Raw genomic sequence first — 19,350 nt, forward strand, 5'->3', positions numbered from 1 at the left:
GTGACTCCCTGCATCAGACGACTGTAAATGGAAAAGGTGGAAATGGGCTGTTAACCCTACGCGTACGTTCCTGAGATACACAACATAGGTCTTTCATAGACTTTTTCTTCGCGATCAAGATCTATGTAGTCTAAGTTTAACCACCCTAAGGTTAGGAATGTAGTTTAGATTTCACATGTGGGCTCACTGTTGGACATGGAGAGAGACGGGCACTCTTTGGGGGCTGTTTATTGGATCATAAGACAGTGCCAAAGACAGGTGAGATGGCGCCGCGCTCTCTGCTGGCTCTCTTGGCTGTCTAGAGGATTAGATGCAGCCATACACCAAACTTTTATAGAACTAAATTTAGAAGAAATAAGTACCCCCTTGAAGTGTCTCGTAAAAGATAGTACCAAAAGAGTTCCATGTTGTTTTGAATGTTGGGCTTTATCCAACATAATTAAGGTCCAAGGAAGACAAGCTAATAAATATTTACCTCCCTTAATATGTTTCTACTTCATTCTTGACCAAGTGGCACGACTGAAAACAATCTGTATTAGTTCATTTAATGAACCAGTAATAATCCAATTCCATTTGTAGCCTCACAGAAGCCAAAGCAGCTTAGGCTAGATCAGGAAAGAACCTCACGCATTGTCAGACTCTCCTGTAGTGACCTTTGAGAGCATTTTGCTGTTGGCATTCAAACTATTTTAAAAATTGAAGATTTTGCTGCTTGGGTTTGATGATGAAACCTGAAGACTTCTTGAAATGTACTGTTAGAGTGTTGAGGCGATAACAGCACAATGTTACACAGAAAATTTTGCCTTTAAATCTGTGAAAGAATTTTCTGAAGTGTTGTGTAAGTACATAGTAACAAATATTCTTAAAAACTGATTGATATTCTTTTCTGTATTTATGTTGTTTTCAGAATACGCAGATGACAATGCCCCGACTCCTAAGAACTCATGGGTAATTGTTGGAAGAATCCCTGCTGGAGGAGTTAAAGCTAGCAGCAAACCATCAGTTATGTAAGTGTCCATAAAGCGTTGTATTCTTTGTTCAGGTTTCAGTGTGTTAGCTTTTTTTATGGGTATTAGTTTACAGAGGCATTGAGATTGTACCTCTCTTGTTAAAGCTGCTCTGACCTTTTGTTGTCATGGGGCAGATTTTAATGTATCTTTTATTTTGGTCACCAGACTCCTAAATCACACAAAATGCTTTCAGGTGTCATTGCTACTACTATTTTTAGTCCATTTAGCATATGGAACACGTTTAGTATTTTGACACCTTCATGGCTAAGCGTGGTGGATACCTGAAGACAGTGTGTGGGCTTCCACAGAGAAACACTGTTCTACAGACTGTGCTGCTGAGATTTTTGTTATTTCTTTGTCAGACTACTGATTTGTTTCACGGAAGTAAACTTGCACTTTGAAGCGTCAAAATTATGACTGTTCCTTCTTAGAAACTAAACTGCTCTATCTGGTACCCATTTGTAATACCAGGGACCCACAGATTGGCTGAAGTTACCTCTGATTCTTCAAGAACACAAAACTGTAGCACAGGCTTCATTTTTTTGGTACTTACAGAGCCGAGATAAAATATCTGAGGACTTCCTCTTGCACTGCCGTGTTCTCTATCTGTCAGTCTCAGAGTGCTTTGTGACCAAGGAGAACTGTGATTTGGGGTTTGGGTTTTTTCAGTACCAGGAGAGAACAGGTTATGTATACAAAGGAACTTCCCCGTTCACTAGATTGTCAGAACATAACGTTTTGATGTTCGGGTTTTCGAATGTGTTTTCACTGCTTTATGTTGGGTACAAGTGCTTTATTTGAAGTTCTGATCCCCTTTCTTTCTTCTCCTAGAAGTCGAACTGGGCCTACGAGTGGAACATCAAAAGCAGTATGTAAAAACAGTCTCAAAGGTTTTTCTACACACTGCACTTAATTCTAAACAATGTCGCCTTGTATTAATTTTCCAAACATTGACTTAATCTATTTTCCAGTAAAATGTAGTCTTTGTGGCAAATACAATGTATTGAATTCAGCATAGCAAAAAGTGAGTAATGCCATCATTTGCGCAGTTCTCATGCGAATATCGGTATTTGTGCCCAGTAATGCATTGTATTTCATAGTGAATATGCTGGAAAATTTCCTGTACGACTTTATGTTGTACAGATAATGTATGGTGGGTTTTAGATCATGCAGGTTCAAGGTTTGCACAGCTGAACTTGGTGCCGTGTTCTACCTCTGTCTGTCCGTAGCTTGTGATACGTATGTTTGTATGGGTTGTTGCGTGCTTTTTGTTTCCTGCAATGAAAATTCTTTAGAGGGTATTTTTTTCCTTTTTCACATTGTATTGCTTAGCTTTGGTTTTGGAACAACTTCCCCGACTCTTGAGTGTCCTTTTAATGCTGCAAAATATAAATACTGATAGTTGCATGCATCTTTCCCCATTAAATGAACAGTGGATAGCTTGTCCTTCTAATGGTCCGGAGCTTAAAAATCCCTTTAAAAATACGGGATAGTATATTTTTTTCTGCACATAGCTTCAGTCCACTTGGAAGAAAACTGGATTGTTCACAGCAGTCTTTCTGTGAGATACAAACAGAGCCGAAGGTTCTGAGTGCCCGAGAATGCTCTTTTCAGGGGGGTGAACGGGCACATAAACATCACGCGATGGCATATGGACTCCCCAGAACACGTTCAGGACAACTGTATTTGATCGAAGCAGCTGTTTTCACGCAACCTCAGCTAGCGTTGTGCTGCTCTTTCCAGGATGGGGTGAGCGGTGCTGTCTTGGGCTGTGTGGGCTTGAACGTGTCTCTAACGTGCGCATCAAATCCTTCCCTGTTACACAGAGTGACGACCTGGCCGGTGCTTCCGAAGAAGATATAATGAAAGCTACGATGATCCAGTCGTGCTGTAAATACGATCCAATGAAGTAAGTGTTGCTAATGTCACATCTCTTCTTTGAAGATTATGGAAAGATTGTAGAGGTGGGTTCTTTTAACAAGAGAGACAAATGCATACCTTTTTCTTCTTTTCCCAAAAAATTGTTAGTTCCATGAAGAAACCCTTGGCTCCACCTCCACCATCATACATTTGCTTTCGTTGCGGAAAACCTGGCCACTATATAAAGCACTGCCCAACAAATGGGGTAAGATTGTGGGGTACTTCTGGTGTTACTTAGCTTTTATTATTTTTACCTTGGCAGTTACGTAACAAACACGGGAACGCTCTTATTCGGAAGTGTTTCTCTTGGGGTGACAGACAGATGCTATATGGCAATGTTGCAAAAGCCTTCAAAATTCAAGGGAAACCTAGAATTAAAAATGTGACATTTTCTTTTTTCTACGTCATAGACATTAAATATGTCCATAGATCTTTCTCTGGGAACTTTCATGTGTATTTACATATATTTCAATACTATTGATGTTTCTGTTGACCCCACCTATTGAGTATTTGCATGTTTTAATGACACAAGTCTCTGGCTGAGTACTCATGCCAGGTAACATCAGTCGCTGAATGCATATGCAGCCTTCATGTATATAGGTGGTGAAAGTAAGTTTCTGCAGTGGCCGATTCCGAGCACTGAGTTCAGCTCTCACTCTGGACTGCACTTTGGAGCCATATGCGATTGTGTCTCCTCTCTGAGTGGGTGGTGAGCTCAGGGATATGTTACCCTTATGGAACCTGAAGTTAAGCAAAAGAACATCGATTGAGTTCAATACGCTGCTCAAGTCTTTGAAACATATTGGCTCTATTAATTTAGGAAAATAAGTATTTTAGTTGAGAAACCCTTGCACTAGGTAAAAGGAGAGGATTAAGGGCTTTTGCTGCTTAAAATAATCATTGAAATGTCATTCTAAGTGTGGGTCTTGAGATATGTCTGCATTTCTTTTCTTAACAGGACAAAAATTTTAAGCCTTTTCCCAGAATTAAAAAGCGCACAGAAATACCAAGGAGTTTCGTGATGGACGTGAAAGATCCCAATAGAAAGGGTGCTATGCTGAAAAACACTGGAAAATGTGCACTACCGATTATTAATGCGTAAGTATGGAGTTAATTGGATGGACCAAAAAGTGAAGGAGACAAACCATGCGTAAATGCCTGAGGGACGATGCAACCGAGTTGGCCAGCGTCGGTCATTACGGGGGAGGAAGCACTGGCATTGCATCGTCACCTTAACAACTGTGATACTTGCTAGTATTAAAATGGGGTGGTCCTACTGTTCGTGCCTCTGGAACTTGGTTAAACTTGCAGTGCGCTAAGAATCTGTATTTCTGTAAAACATTTCTGTCGTGTTTAATGTGGAGTTGTTCTCTTGGAAAGCTCATTTTGCTTCTGTTTTATGTTCCAAAGGCTTCTTGTAAAATTTAACAAATAGCTCTTGGACTGAGATTTCCTCCCCTGCTCTGACTTTTATCAAATCCCATGTGGGAAACCCACTGAGGTTTTCCTGTTGCTATAAACTAAGACAATAGTACTGTGTGCTGGCAGGAGTGGCTGTTTCAAAATGTACTTGGTGGCACTTCTGTTCTTCTGTCACGCATCTCCTTTTGTAGAAGCTGTAACATAGACCTCTTCCATCCATAAAATGCACTTACTCTGAGATAAACTTTATCCTGACTCTACAATTTGCATGTACCTTCTGGCCCAGGAGAGGTGGGATTCGTTGCACCTGATCTCTGGCTGTCAACAAATGATGTTTCTAGTCTGAGCTAATTTCTTAGTTGATCCAATGAATGGGAAAGTTCTGCAGAAGGAAGATTGTTCCCACCTCCCTCTTCTCATATTGTGACTATTGCAAAGTGGTTTAAACTAAATGTCTGCGTCTCAGAAGGCAAATGTGAAATGAGAATTCCATCTATTATCTTCCTCTGGTGATATCCAAAGCTTCGAACAGTTTTCCTTTACCCATCTGTAACTTTTTTCTTCTTCCTTCCCCACCCCACCCTCCAGGGAAGCTTATGCTGGAGGAAAGAAGGAAAAGCCTCCCTTTTTACCAGAGGAGCCGTCCTCCCCCTCGTCCTCAGAAGACCCTATTCCAGCTGAGTTTTTGTGTGTCATTTGTAAAGAGATAATGACTGATGCCGCTGTTATTCCCTGCTGTGGAAACAGTTATTGTGACAAATGTACGTATTCTTCCCGTGTTTGTTAATTCAAAACATCACCTCTGATTTTCTGAGAGCAGAAATAGGAGACGGCGAAATTACGTTGTTGCCCGTTCTATTTCATACTAATGTATCCCCTGAATAGGAAAGGGCTCTTTTTGTATAAAGGAAAAAAAAAGGCAGAAAGCTTTTTTTCCTTTCATGTATCCGGTTAAATCCTCTTTCCATGCGGAAGGAGGCGTATGAGAAGAGTGCATAACTGCGCAGTGCATTGCAGTATTGGATATCAAATGCATTTAGTTTTTTCACAGCCCTTTCTCTCACACATAATTGTGTGCTCTGCAACAAACAGGTCGTTGGGCATTTAATCTGCATTCTTCTCCAGGGGAGAGTTGGTGGAATCCTTCAGAACTCAGACCTACTAATGTTTTGTTGAGGTGTGTTTTATTCATTAACTGTGAGGTTGGTGACATCTCACTGCAGCGGATAGTGGAAAAGAGACTGGTCGAACCATCAAGTGTTACACTGGTGAAATATCAAAACTGTATACCAGAAATAAATGCTGCATACTAGAAATGTTTTACACTATTGAACATTTACAGCTTCACGCTCTCAATTAAAGCCATATTCCCCCATCAGTCATATATGTCTTTTTATTAGAACCCCCAACATTGCCGTCCTTTGGCTAAACCTTCTGTGATGACTCTATTGACACACAGGTATTAGAACGGCATTACTGGAGTCTGAGGAACACACATGCCCAACGTGTCATCAGACAGATGTTTCTCCTGATGCTCTCATTGCCAACCAGTTCCTGCGCAAGGTAACGTGATGACTTCTACGCAAACTGTTTGTAAGAAAAGTCTGTTAGTAAAAGGTGAAAGGGAAGAAAATAATAATTTACGTCTCCTTAAGCAAGGCTAAATTGCATAATAAGGCCACGTTTACTTTCTAAATACATCATCTGCTGCTACAGAAGCTTACAACTCTTTAGAGACAATGGGGCCACTTCAGGGCACACTTTTGTTTTCCAATTTGGTGTTAACACTGAAGTGCTTTAAATACAGATACTCTGAGTCACTCGTCATCAATATCAGTGTTTAATGCGATGTGTTCATACATCTGTGTGTTGATTCATTTTAGGATTGATAACGTTTGCAGGAGCACACAAGTAACATTAATCTGTGGAGCCTTTTCTTCGTGTATCTACTGAAGTTTCATACTACCTTTTTGTAAACGTTTTTCTGCCTCTAGGCTGTGAACAACTTCAACAATGGAACTGGTTACGCAAAAAGGCTCCGTCAGCAGATTCAGCAGCAGCAGCCGCCACCGCCGCCACCACCTCCACCACCGCTCATGCCTGTTTTACCTCCTGGACCTTTTCGGTAGGAAATCTGTAGATCAACATGAATATGAAAGACACCAAAATGCTGCAGTCAGATTCTTCTTCTTGAGCTTCTCCGCTGGCAATTTATGCATCATTAGTGACAGTTCCAGATAACTGTGGAATTTCTGGGTTTTGTCTTTACTTCGAATGAGGACACATTGATAAGTTGGAAGTGTGCCTCATGCAAGAATTTTCTCAGACCTGTTTCTTGCTTGGTTGCCTTATCAGTCGTTCAGTAAAGGTTTACCCTGAGAGAGGAACGTTTTTTCCCCAGAAGCCCTTTGATTGCATGTGGCTCACAGTTCCTAAAGGAACCATTTAGTTATGTCAAATCTTCTTGAGTGCATCAATTTCTCTTTAGGACTGGGGAAATAATATTTTCATGAAAAGTGTAAAAGTACAATTATAGGTAAAATTGGCCAGGTGTTTTCACATTACTTTTTTCTACAGTCTTGATATCATCGATACTATGATAAGTCAGAGTCATCCTCAGCAATACACAGTGTAGTCAGTGCCACATACAGATTGGATAATAAACGTTGAAACACTGTAAATCTGAAGTATTTACAAACATGACAGTCTAAGTTTGCAACCCAGTGAAGTCATATGAAAATACATGAGAAATCTGTGCTATTGTTTAGGGCTTATACCCTTTCGACTTCATGCGCTGAATGCAAACAGCCGCTCTGCCCAGCAGACTGTCGGGCTCGGCCGTACCGTTGAATGCACCGGATCACAGTTCAAAAGAACCTCTCGGGCAGTCTCTGAATGATCACATCGACATTTCCCAATAGAATTGCAGCTCTTCCATCTTCCCACACTGAGATTGAGCGTGTGGGTTACACGTACTCTGATCCTTTCATGTGCAGCCAGCTTAATAAACTATTTTTCCCGTGAAATTTCTCTTTCAATGCCAGTAGTCCATAGGGACTTCTTGACAGGGCTTCATTTGGAATCGGCCAACTTCACATTTGTAAATCTGAAGTTGTTTCTCTTATTTATATTTTTTTTCTCCATTTCCAGTAGTCAGCCTTTTCTCACCTTAGACTTTATATTTCAAGCAGCATTCCAAAATGCTGTTTGATTAATAAAAGTGTGGGTTTTTTTGTAGTGGTGCCGATAGCGTTATACCTCTTGCTGCTCTGCTGACGGCTGCTGAACCTCCTCAATCTTCCTCTCTGTCAATCAGCAGTTTGTTGGAAGAGAAGGTAAGTTTGATGTCAACATAGGCAAGGATTCTTGTATTTTAGTAGAGCTTATTTTCCAACTGTTTGCATTTACTCACAAGACCTGTCAGGTTCCTGTGCTGCGACAACCAGCGTTCCCAACTCTTCCGGGCCCCCAGGGACAACCGATACCCACAACTGGTAAGGAACGATAACTTCAGAATTTCGTTTAAAAAAATGACCTTCAGACAAACTCAATGGGATTTTGCTCTTTGTCCTCTCCCCACTCCAACAGGTCGCCCAATGGGAGGCAGTGCACCTCGCTCAGCAGGTGGCAGACCGGGCTGCGAACTGTAAGTGTCCTACCGAAATTCAATATGTTCCTACTTGTAACCTGCTAAACGAGGCCGTACCACATAACTTACACAACAGCTGATTTATAATGAAAAAAGTCTGCACAGATAGTTGTGGAGAATACAAGTGGTAACTAAATTTTAAATGCCTTAATTTGAATTGGCCTTAGCAGAGGGGATCTGCGCTTGCAGTAAGATGATTTAAAATAAAAGCCCAGTACAGGATTGAAAAGAGGACTCTGAAAAATGAATGCTTTTTGAGGAAACCATAATTCCATGTAAAACCTAAAGAGAATTAAAGGATCAGATGCAAAGCCACCCTTTAGATTACTGGCTGAATAGAGCTGGAAAAATTGATTTCCCCATAGAAATCAGCCTCCAACATTCTTTTTTCTAAAAATTTTAGTTGATACTAATTGAGCAAATCCTTGGAAAAGTCAGTGCTGTCATTTTATGACAATTCTGAATTTCTTCAATGCGTTCATGTCCAACAGCCAAGCTGCTTTCTCTCATTTGGAGAGAGCAGAGACTGTTTTATCCATCATTGCAGTGTCAAGCTGGTCCTTCCTTTTGGTATATATTTGTTCTAGATAGATTGTAAGGGCACAGTGTGTTTATAAAATGTTATGAGCAATAAAACCAGAAACCAGGATCCATTCCACAGATTATCTAAAAATCTCAAGTTCAGTAAGCAAGAAAAGAACAATTCAGGGACAGGAACAGGCCAAATACATCATGGTGAGGCGACAACATCGGAAGTATTAAGTGTCTCACGGAGCGGCAGAGGAGCGGTGGGCGCTCAGCACATGGGAGATGGGAGTCTCTCTTAAGCACGGGCAGCCTCCACCCACAGTCGCAAGGCGAGAAGAGGAGAGAAGACTGCGGGAACTGTTGGGGGTGAGGGTGTGGAAGGCAAGTGAGAGGATCAAGAAATGAGCGTAGTCTCAAATGACCAGGAAGCAGGGAGCAATATGCTTACGTTGAGAACAAGAAGCCACCGTGCTCCCGCTTTGTTCTCTTTCCTCTGTAAAATCAGGGCAGAGCGTTACAAACAGTGACACATGTCTTGGGGTCTCTTTAGAAGTTCAAATCGAGGATTCCCACACAGCGAATGTTCCCAAAGAAGGGCTCAAGCCCAACACTACCAACATCAACACCAGTCTTTGTGCCTGTGCCTCCACCTCCCTTGTATCCTCCACCACCCCAAGCACTTCCCCTTTCCACCGCCCTTCCACCACCCCCAGCACTTCCACTCTTCCACAGTTTTCTTCCTCAGTTTCCGCCTGCTCAACTTCCATCTGCTGCGTACACTGTCCCCCCGCTCCAGGGTATGCCCCAGCTCCTGCAAACATGTCATCAGCTTGGATAGCAAGAGCAGTACCATCCCCACGACACACGCACCTCCTGTATCTCGGGAGGAGTTTTACAGGGAACAACAGAGTCTGAAAGAGGAGTAAGTAGTTGGCTCAATGAAGTTGTGTTGCTCTTCACTTCTGCATTTTGAGAGCAGACCGGACTGCAGTTACACTAAAGTGCATCTGACATAAGCAAAAATGACGTAGTGCTCTTTCCAATCTACGTTTTCATTGGAGACAGTAAACATGCAAAACTATTCTAAAGGATTCAAATGAGCATAGGCAAAAAAAGCCCAGATGACTGTTTGACATGTCCGTACTGGAGAAGCAGGTTGTCTAGAAGAATCAGGAGGAGTTCCGCTCCACCCCCTGTCATTACAGGGGTTGGATGATTCAAGGGATCACCCTGACAGGAGTTTCCTACGTAGGGTACTAGCTCACATACGGCAGAGCCATCGTTAGAATTGGGCAGCAGTTGTTCAGGAGCAGGTGTCTCCGTTACTAAAGCTTCACTGTAATGGCATCCTTCACCTCCTGACAGCGGTGACGAGGCCAGAAGCTGAATAGGTGTCATTGCAGGATTTTCTGCGTCTCCCTGTTCTGACTGTAAGCGTTACCTCGAAGCCCTTTGAAGGGGACAAGGAGAGAAGGTGTCTTTATTTCCTCTTTTCCTTATCACATGTGGATACACGTAGAGATATTTACCTGGGCTGAAAACTGGTGGCTTTGGCTAGTATTTGGTTGACATTGTTGTCGTGGTTTGGCCTCAGCCAGCAACAGAGAACCACGCAGCCACTCGCTCGACTCCCACAGCCGTAGGAAAAATCAGCAGAAAAGGGCAAAACTCGTGGGTTGAAATATTATAATTTAACAGAACAGACAAAGGGAAAAAGAAAGAAAAGAAAGAAAGAAAAACAATAACACCGGTAAAGGAATACAAGAACACGATTACAGTAACGCCGCGAAGTGCACCGACGGGGCCCGCAACGACGGGGCCCGCAACGACGGGGCCCGCAACGACGGGGCCCGCAACGACGGGGGCCGCACCGCTGCAACCCACCCCCGAGTGGCGACTAACTTCCCCGCCCCGGCTAGCTCCTTTTATAGCGGGGCATGGGTCACGTGGTATGGAATACGTGCCTCCCCTGCCGGCTCCTTGGAAATTAACCCCATCCTTGCCGGAACCAGGACAATTGTTTTCTTTGGAATTGAAAGATCAGACTTGTTTGTCAGGAAACTTTACACTGGTGAAGGACTTTGAGAGGAGGAATGATGCCAACGAACATATGAGGAATACTTTGAAAGGGTTCTTCAAAAACTAATGAAAGACAAACTTGTGAAGAAAAGACTCAAAGTAGCTGATGTCTTCTATGCCTAAAAGTCACTTGGGCAGGAGTGGGAATAGGCGGCTCTTAGTAATGCTGCCAGAATCTCTCCTAGAGGAATGGCATTGCGTCATAGTGCCAGAGGCTGAGTTTAGAAGCTTTTAGACAGGACTTTTCTTGAAATGCTGTCACTATCCTTGGTGAGAGCTATTATGGGCAAAATTTTGGTAGGCCATCAGGCCAGAAGTGTTGGTTAAACAGTCCTGTGTGTAGGACTGCAGGACATGTAGTTTGCATCCTGTACAAATTGCCAAATTTGTGAAGTTAAAATGACAAAGCTGGCATTTTAAAACTGAGCTTTACTGTCTGAATCGTGTTTTCCCGATGTTTCACGGTGTGCTGTAGACATTAAGACTTGCTCTTTTTGCATCTTACTGCAACAAAAATGGTTTGCACTGCATGGAGTTGCCGAGTAGTGAAACGTGTGCGTTCGCGCACCAGTAGAGGCCAGTATACACCACCTTATAGCAATCAATGGCTGTGGTAGTTGATGTGCTAGAAGTGAGTGGAAACAGACTTCCCCTTCCCGTATGCTTTTACCCTAACAAAGCAGCAGCTGTTCTGTCTTGGAAGCAGAAACTTTTACATGCCATCAAGTTCTTCAATTGGCAGGAGTGCTGTCAGCAGCCAAAAGGAGTTTTGACATAAGCATACGGAGAGGGAAAAAAGGAACAAACCAAATTGGTGAGGAAACAAAATTACTTTCACTTATTGCTTTTGTGTTGTGTTTTTTTAAAGGTCCAAGACTCCCTATAGTGCTTTATCTTACCACCGTTCATATACCTACTCCACATCAAGACCAGGTTCTTGCCGCTCTCGCTCCCTCTCCCGCTCTCCATCATTTAGTCGTTCCCATTCTCGTGCCTATTCGCGATCACCACCGTGTCCAAGAAGAGACAAAGGGAAGGGGCAAAGGGAAGTTCCAGCATATGACAGGGAAGCTTACTACGGCAGATCGGTTGACTTTCGAGATCCATTTGAAAAGGAAAGACACAGAGAAAGGGAAAGGGACTATAGAGGACGGTGTGGAAAGTATTACAAGGACTGTGCTGGTGGTGCTCATCCTCGACCTCCAGCAAGCAGAGACACATATTCTCCAGAGAGGTTTGGTCCACCTGGGAGCAGACGAGAACATTCACCATATGCTCGAGGACATAGGGAGGACTACCCTGGTGGGCAGAGCCACCGAAGTCATCATAGAGCTGGAAATTACCCTGAAAAACCTTCTGGAAGGGAGAGCCATGGCATCAGAGAGCCTACAAAATTGAAAGACAATCAAGTGGGAGATAACAAAGGACATAAACATCAAAAACATTCAATTGCTTTCAAACTGGTGTCTGAAAAGGAGAAAAAAGAGGAGTATAAGCCCAAAGCAAAAATTGAAAAGCGGAAAGTAGAAGCAGCCGTTCCTCCTAAGAAAGACAGTATTATAAAACCATCAAAGGCTTCCCAAGAGAAGGTCGGCACTGATCATGAAAAATCTCCGCGAAAGGAACCTCCTGTGAAAAAGGTGAAAAAGGAGTTGCCAAAGACAGGCAGTGTTAAAACATCTTCCTCTTGAAAGGATGAAGCTATTTTGATACCATCATTTAAAGAGTAGTCCCCAGTGTGGGAAGACAGAAGAGCATTACCTTATCAGCCTCGGCGTAATGTTGTAACATATTACTCGTCTTCAGGTAACATAGCAGAAGCGCTTGACCTAGTTCAGATGAATTTTTATTTCTTGAAAACAGTTAATTTTCTCTTGTTTGCTACCACGTGCGTAAGCACAAATCCCATGTTCATCAATAAAGTTAACGGTCTTGTAGCCTCGTGTGTTCCCTGTTGTGTCCATATTACATTTCTAAGCAGCACCTTACCATCAGCTGACAGGTGTCTCAAAAAAAAAGAAAAAGGGAGAAATGCTGGAGTGGGAGAGAAGACTTAGTGTTAGTGAGAACTAATCAAAGTAAATGAAAGACAAAGCAAACCCATTCCCTTCCTGTTTGCTGTGACAGCACCTGGTGTGGGCTGTGGGCAGCCACAGGGAGGGCGGAAGCCTTGCGTCACTCTGTACGTTCCTCTCTCTCTCCCCCCCTGTAAAAGCACTGCGGCTGCAGGTGCTTCTCGTGGTGGAGACACAATCCGCTTAATTCTTAAAGCTAGCTCAGGGCTTGGTCTGAAGTGGGGGGGGTTTCTTCTCTTCGCCTTTTTTTTTTTTGTTTTAAATCCACTCATTTCTGTACCTGTTTCAAAGCAGAACCTGGATCTTCGTGTGGCAGGAATAAATCACGGGGAAGCTTGCCAAGTATTGTTGAACAGGAAAGCAGCAAAATTAAAATCAGTTCAGAATTTTTTCAAGAGGATGCACAAAAACTCATCATTTGACTATTTCTTCATTGTCTTGCTGCTCTTACGTTAGCTGTCATTGCACGCTTGCAAATCTGCGCTGCTCTCCTGCGATTACTACCACCAAAGCAAGAAAGCGGATGCGTTTTGTTTTAGTGTAACCACGGCAGTAACTGCACGGACCTCTAGTTGGTCTGTGTCCTGAGAGGCTGCAGAAATGCAGAGAGCCGTGCCCATTGCTGCATCGCCATCAAGCACAACTGTCATCTTTCCCGGCTGAATCTGTAGTTTAGTCAAGTTATTGGGTTTTAGGAAACCACCGTGAAGTAACTGTAGCACCCAGCAGTGACCTTCCCCTTCCCCTCCTCTTTTCTGTCCCCTTTCCCCCTTACTTTGTGCCAGTTTCTGTTTAGTCTTCTGTTTAAATGGGATTTAATACACTGACTGTTGATTCTGGTTTTGGGGGGCTTGTGTGGGGGGTTTTGGGGTTGTTTGGTTTTTGGTTTGGTTTTGATTTTATTTTATTATTATTCTGCAGTATTATCTTAGGGTTCTATACAAGTGTCATGGACATGTTGTTTCTGCTTGACTGACTGGAGGGAATACTTCAGTATACTTCAGTATTACTGAATAATACTCCAATCGAGAGCTTTCCTGATGTCTGGTTTGTGCCTGAAAAACCACAAAATGGGAAAGGCTGTGCCTGCCACGAGAGAACATAGGACTGGTTTTCCACATGTGAAAAAGAGTGGCCTATGGAGCATGAAGCTTCAAAATACTTGATCAGGCTTTCTTTTCCACAGAACTCGGCACAAAATGTTCTGAGGAGAGGGAAACTTGAATATTCTGGTGAGACTTGCAATGAAAGGAAGTTCTCTGTTCCCAGACCTGGGTGTTCCTCTCCAAAGGCACATTCTCAAGAACTTTATAGTTCTTAATACCGTAATGTTGTGTGTGCTTTCCTAAACACAGAGAGAAGGAATGATTCACGGAAGGGAGGTTGCAATCTACATACATCTTCTGCATGGAGATATTTTTCCCCGATTCTGCTAAAACTACTCCCTTGGCTTCTTCCACTACATTCAGTAATAAAGGAGAAGAGCTTTTTCCAAGGAAGGGTTTTAATATCTCTTCCAATCCGTTTAGTGACCTTGTGAGGAGAGCTGTTCAGTTGGCATTGTGAAATTTTACTCTCCATTTTTGAACAACTGAAGACGGAATAAGCACTGATTCCAGTGTCTTTCTGAGAATGTTTCACTGGTGGAAGCTTAACTGCTGCTTGTGGCATAATATAATTCCATATCCCGAAAAAGGACCAAGATAAGAGTTACTCCTTTTACTTGTGGACCAACCACCCTTCAGAATTCCTTCTCAATAAACGCTGCCGTCCATTCCTAACTGGTGGCCTGAGGACTTCATTCCTGCAAGCTGCTGCCGTAGGTAGCCGGGAGGGAGGAGTCTGATTGCATTTGCAGGATTGTGCTCTGAATCCATGTTTCCATCATCATTAAAAACTTGTTTTGGTCGGATAGCAAGGAGAAAAAGATCAAATTCTCACACTTCCCAAACTACTTTGGAGAGTATGGCCTGTGGTCTAATAAAATACATAGAAATAAAACAATACCTATAAATAAAATACGTATAAAACAAGATGTTTCTTGAGGGAAAATAGCAGAAGATCGGTGAGGAGGTTTGTGAATGTGTTCGAGTGACTTGCAGCTGGGGGGTAGAAAAATAAATATAACATTCTAATTGTTGTTAATTGCTGTGTGCTTGACAAGGAGAACATCTGTGCTTAGATAACATCAGCCTGTGATAGACTTAGAGGCCCCCTATGCAACGTGCTTGAGATTCTTGCCCTGCTACGGGGAAGGTCCAGCCACAGTGGTAAACTACTCCTGCGTGAATCCCTGAAAACAGGCAAAAACAGCAGGTTTGGTGACACTTGAGCACGGCCCGAGCTGCGCGGTGCCCGCATCCCCGCTTGTGTGCCTCTGCCCAGGTCCTGCTTCAGCAATCCCCGGTTGGCGAGTTAATGACAATAAATTTACTCGTTGCATTTTATCTGTGGTTTTGTGGTCGCTCCTGCCTCCTGCTTGTGCTGACTCACGCAGACACCGTACCCGACTCTGCACGCCTGCAGAGCACATGTAGTTCTACTTCCCCCCACCCACAACGGAAGAAGGAACCAAGCGTACAGCGCACGATGCCATTGAACAGAACACAAGGCTGACAGAGCAGATGAGAAACTGGCTTAGCTGCAACTCAAGTTCTTGCTAACCCTGATTTGAAGGCTGCAGCATAACAGTCTGCAATTAATGCAAAAGCAGCCAATGTGCTCTCAATAACAGCAGTAATGTGCGTTACACAGCGTCTGTACCCCATGGCGAACAAGGACGGGGTAAGACAGAACTCCCTTTGGAAATGCACTCTGAGCTGTGGTGAAGCGAAGGCTGAGAGCATCCCCGAGGCAAGAGAGCCAGGAGGACCATGACCCCAGTGGCTGTGAAGGGGTGCACAGCCTGTCCTGGGTCACCCCTGCATCCGTGATGTCATTACAGGGATGTGATGTCATTATGCAGCACGTTCCAGAGCCACCAGCCAGGCAGGGGTTGGGAGACGGTGTTGGAGGGAGGGCACGGACAAAAAGCTGTAGCACCTCCGGGAGAAGCACCTTCCACTGCCGCAGGCTGTGACGTGGGCGATAGCTTGGCTCCCAGCGACACTCATCCTCACCCAGGGAGAGGAAGATGAGTGCTGTGCTTTGCACCACCTGCAGTGAGCTTTGCCTGGAGGAGAGACTCTGCGATGTGGTTATCAGCATGGGTGGCATTGAGTTCAGTGCTCACAAGAACATCCTCTGTAGCTGCAGTCAATACTTCAGGTCAGTGCTTGGAACAAGAGGGGATGGGGACACACAGCATTTCCCAGGCTGTGTCACGCTGCCTTAGTGTCTCTCCAGCACTTACCTCAGCCTGAAAACTCTCCTCCAGCACTTCCCCATAGTCCTGGTGCCTCCCTGGACACCAGAATTCATCCCCAACCCAAGATCTCACAGCAGCGCTGGAAGCGGTGTCTGACGAACCCCCAGATGCGGTGCAGGGCTGGAGCGTGGCCAGCCGGGCTTGTCTGCCACGGGGCGGGAGGTGTTCCTTCCCCACACACCGCCATTCTCTGGTGGTCTTGTTGAAGCAAGGGGGGCACTGGCCATGTGGCTCTCTGTGCACAGCCGGAGGCAGTGACTCCTTGTTATACAACCGGCTCGTAACACATGAATTAATAAACCCCACGGCCTCCCAGCGTGGCTACTGTGCGTGCCCAAATTGGTGCCCCGGGAAGGAGGCACGGGATAACGGGATCTGGGTTTAACGCAGCAAAGCTGCTTTTCCCCCAGCACTGCTTTGCTTTTTCCAGGGCTTTGTTTTCCACCAGCTGGAGCAACGCCGGGAAGGTCGTCTATAAAATCCCCGGCACGTCACCCGAAATGATGCGGCTCATTATCGAGTACGCCTACACCGGCACAGTACCAGTCACAGCCGACAACGTTGAACATTTGCTGATAGCGGCCGACCAGTTCAACGTCATGGGCGTCGTCAGACTGTGCTGTGAGTTCTTAAAGTCCCAACTGTGCTTGGAGAACTGCATCGGCATCTGGAAATTCACTGAGTATTACTACTGCCCTGACCTGCGAGAAGCAGCCCATGCGTTCGTCCTCCATCACTTGGAGGAGATGATCAGGGTGTCGAGAGAGTTTCTGGAGCTCTCTGTCAACGAGCTCCAGCGTGTCCTGCAGAAGGAGGAGCTCCACGGGAGAGAAGAGGCCGTGTTTGAGGCCGTTCTGCAATGGATGGCTCACGACCCGCAGAACAGGAGGCAGCAGGTTGCAGTCTTGCTGGGCAAGGAAGAGTGGAAGGGGGGACAGAGGGGATGTATTTAAAACAAGGAAACTCTAGGTTATTCTTAGTTTAGAAAAAATAAACTCAGCATTGGTGACAGTAAGGACTTTGCTTGAAACTTTTGACATCCTGCCATCTCAATGGTATGAATTTGTCGTTCATATTCACTCCATGTACACGTCACTCACCCAAATCCGATTGCTTGTTGGCACGTGCATGGTTTCAGAAGGCACACACACTGACACTGATGGGATGGAAATGATCAGGTATCTGTTTTCCATGAGTGCCCAGGCCACAGTTGTGTGAGGCATTGCGCAAGCATCTGAAATCCTTGTCCAAAAGAGTTTGCAAACCACCTGTTCCTTTACACAGTCCCTGGATTGCAACCCTTCCCCCTGTGACAATCTCCTCTCGGGGCAGACTTGCCTGTTCTCATCAAAGGTTCCTTCAGCCGAGTCAATCCTGAACCAATATAAAAATGGAGCCCAACCTCTATGTTCACCCTTGGGCTACAAGACCCATACCACAGGGCTCTCACTTCAGTCCCACCTGAGGTAAGTGACTGTAATTTCATTTCCCACTGGTCAAATATTCCTCTTCAGAGCTCTCTTTAAATGGAGGTCTGCCGGTAAGGGAGAGCAGAGAGTTCCTCACCTCTTACGCAGCCAGGGCACGTTCCCCTGCTCAAAGCAGCATACTCAGGCCTCCCATTTGGGTGGCATCTGTTAAAAGAGGAACACTGAGTCTGAAGTTTATTCATTTCACAGAATCACAGAATGGTCGGGGCTGGAAGGGACCTCTGGAGATCACCTATCCAGTTCCAACCCCTGTGACAGAGCAGGGGCACTTACAGCAGTGGCACAGGACACGTCCAGATGGGTTTGGAATGGCTCCAGAGTGGGAGACTCCCCCACCTCTCTGGGAAGCCTGTGCCAGCGCTCTGCCACCCGCAAAGGAAAGAAGTCCCTCTTCATGTTGAGATGGAACTTCCTATGTTCAAGTTTGTGCTCGTTCCCTCTTGTCCTATCCCTGGGCACCACTGAAAAAAAAGACTATTCCCATCCCCCTGGCACCCTCCCTTTAAGTGTTTGTAAGCATTAATGAGATCCGCCCTGAATCTTCTTTTCTCTAGACTAAAAAGCCCCAAGTCCCTCAGTCTTTCCTCATGAGAAAGATGCTCCAGTCCCCTCATCATCTCCGTAGTCCTTTGCTGGAACCTCTCCAGCAGTTCCCTGCCCTTCTTGACCCAGCGCTCCTGATGTGGCCTCACCAGGGCAGAGCAGAGGGGGAGGATGACCTCCCTCCACCTGCTGGCCACACTTTTCCTGATGCCCCCCAGGATGCCATTGACCTTCTTGGCCACCAGGGCACATTGCTGCCTCATGGTGATCCCATTGTTCCCCAGGACTCCCAGATCCCTTTCCACAGAGCTGCTCTCCAGGAGGTCAGCCCCCAACCTGTACTGGTGCAGGGGGTTATTCCTCCCCAGATGCAGTACCCCACACTTGCCCTTGTTGAATTTCATAAGGTTTCTTTGCCCAACTCTCCAGCCTGGCCAGGTCACACTGTATGGTGGCACAGCCTTCCAGCGTGTCAGCCACCCCTCCCAGTTTTATGTCATCAGCAAACTTGCTGATGGTACACTCTATCCCTTCATCCAGATCATCGACGAATATATTGAACAGGACTGGACCCAGTACTGACCCCTGAGGGACACCACTCGTTACCAACCTCCAACCAGACTCTGCACACCACTAACCCCAACCCTCTGAGCTCTACCTGCCAGCCACTGTTCAATCCACCCCACTGTCCATTCATCTAACCCACACTTCCTAAGCTTGCCTGTGAGGATGATGTAGGAGACAGTGTCAAAAGCCTTGCCGAAGTCAAGGTAGACAACATCCACTGCCCTCCCCCTCATCCACCCATCCAGTCACACCATCGTAGAAGGCTATCAGATTAGTCAGATGTGACTTCCTCTTGGTGAATCCATGTTGACTACTTCTGATAACCTTCTTTTCCTACAGATACTTGGAGATGATGCCCGGAACAAGCTGTTCCATCATCAGGGATGGAGGTGAAGCTGACCAGCCTGTAATTTCCTGGGTCACCCTTCTTGCCCTTTTTGAAGACTGGAGTGACATTGGCTCTCCTCCAGTCCTCAGGCACCTCACCTGTTCTCCAGGACCTTTCAAAGATGATGGAGAGCAGCCCAGTAATGACTTCTCTTCCATCATCAGGGATGGAGGTGAGGCTGACCAGCCTGTAATTTCCTGGGTCACCCTTCTTGCCCTTTTTGAAGACTGGAGTGACATTGGCTCTCCTCCAGTCCTCAGGCACCTCACCTGTTCTCCAGGACCTTTCAAAGATGATGGAGAGCGGCCCAGT

At 45.1% G+C, this 19,350-nt stretch overlaps 1 protein-coding gene across 1 annotated transcript in view; it reads left to right on the plus strand.

Annotated features, from left to right (window-relative positions):
- The window catches only part of LOC309684805 (E3 ubiquitin-protein ligase TRIM36-like), a gene marked incomplete at both ends in the record, with an annotated part of 147,714 nt that overhangs the window by 41,778 nt on the left and 86,586 nt on the right, over nucleotides 1-19,350 (plus strand). The window contains one exon of the mRNA XM_082500664.1: nucleotides 2,837-2,919. Coding sequence (XP_082356790.1) covers nucleotides 2,837-2,919 — 83 coding nt within the window. The remainder of the gene's footprint in view (nucleotides 1-2,836; nucleotides 2,920-19,350) is intronic.

This window comes from Vanellus vanellus, assembly GCF_965231255.1.
Source record: "Vanellus vanellus genome assembly, contig: HAP1_SCAFFOLD_44, whole genome shotgun sequence".
NCBI classification, from domain to species: Eukaryota; Metazoa; Chordata; class Aves; order Charadriiformes; family Charadriidae; genus Vanellus; species Vanellus vanellus.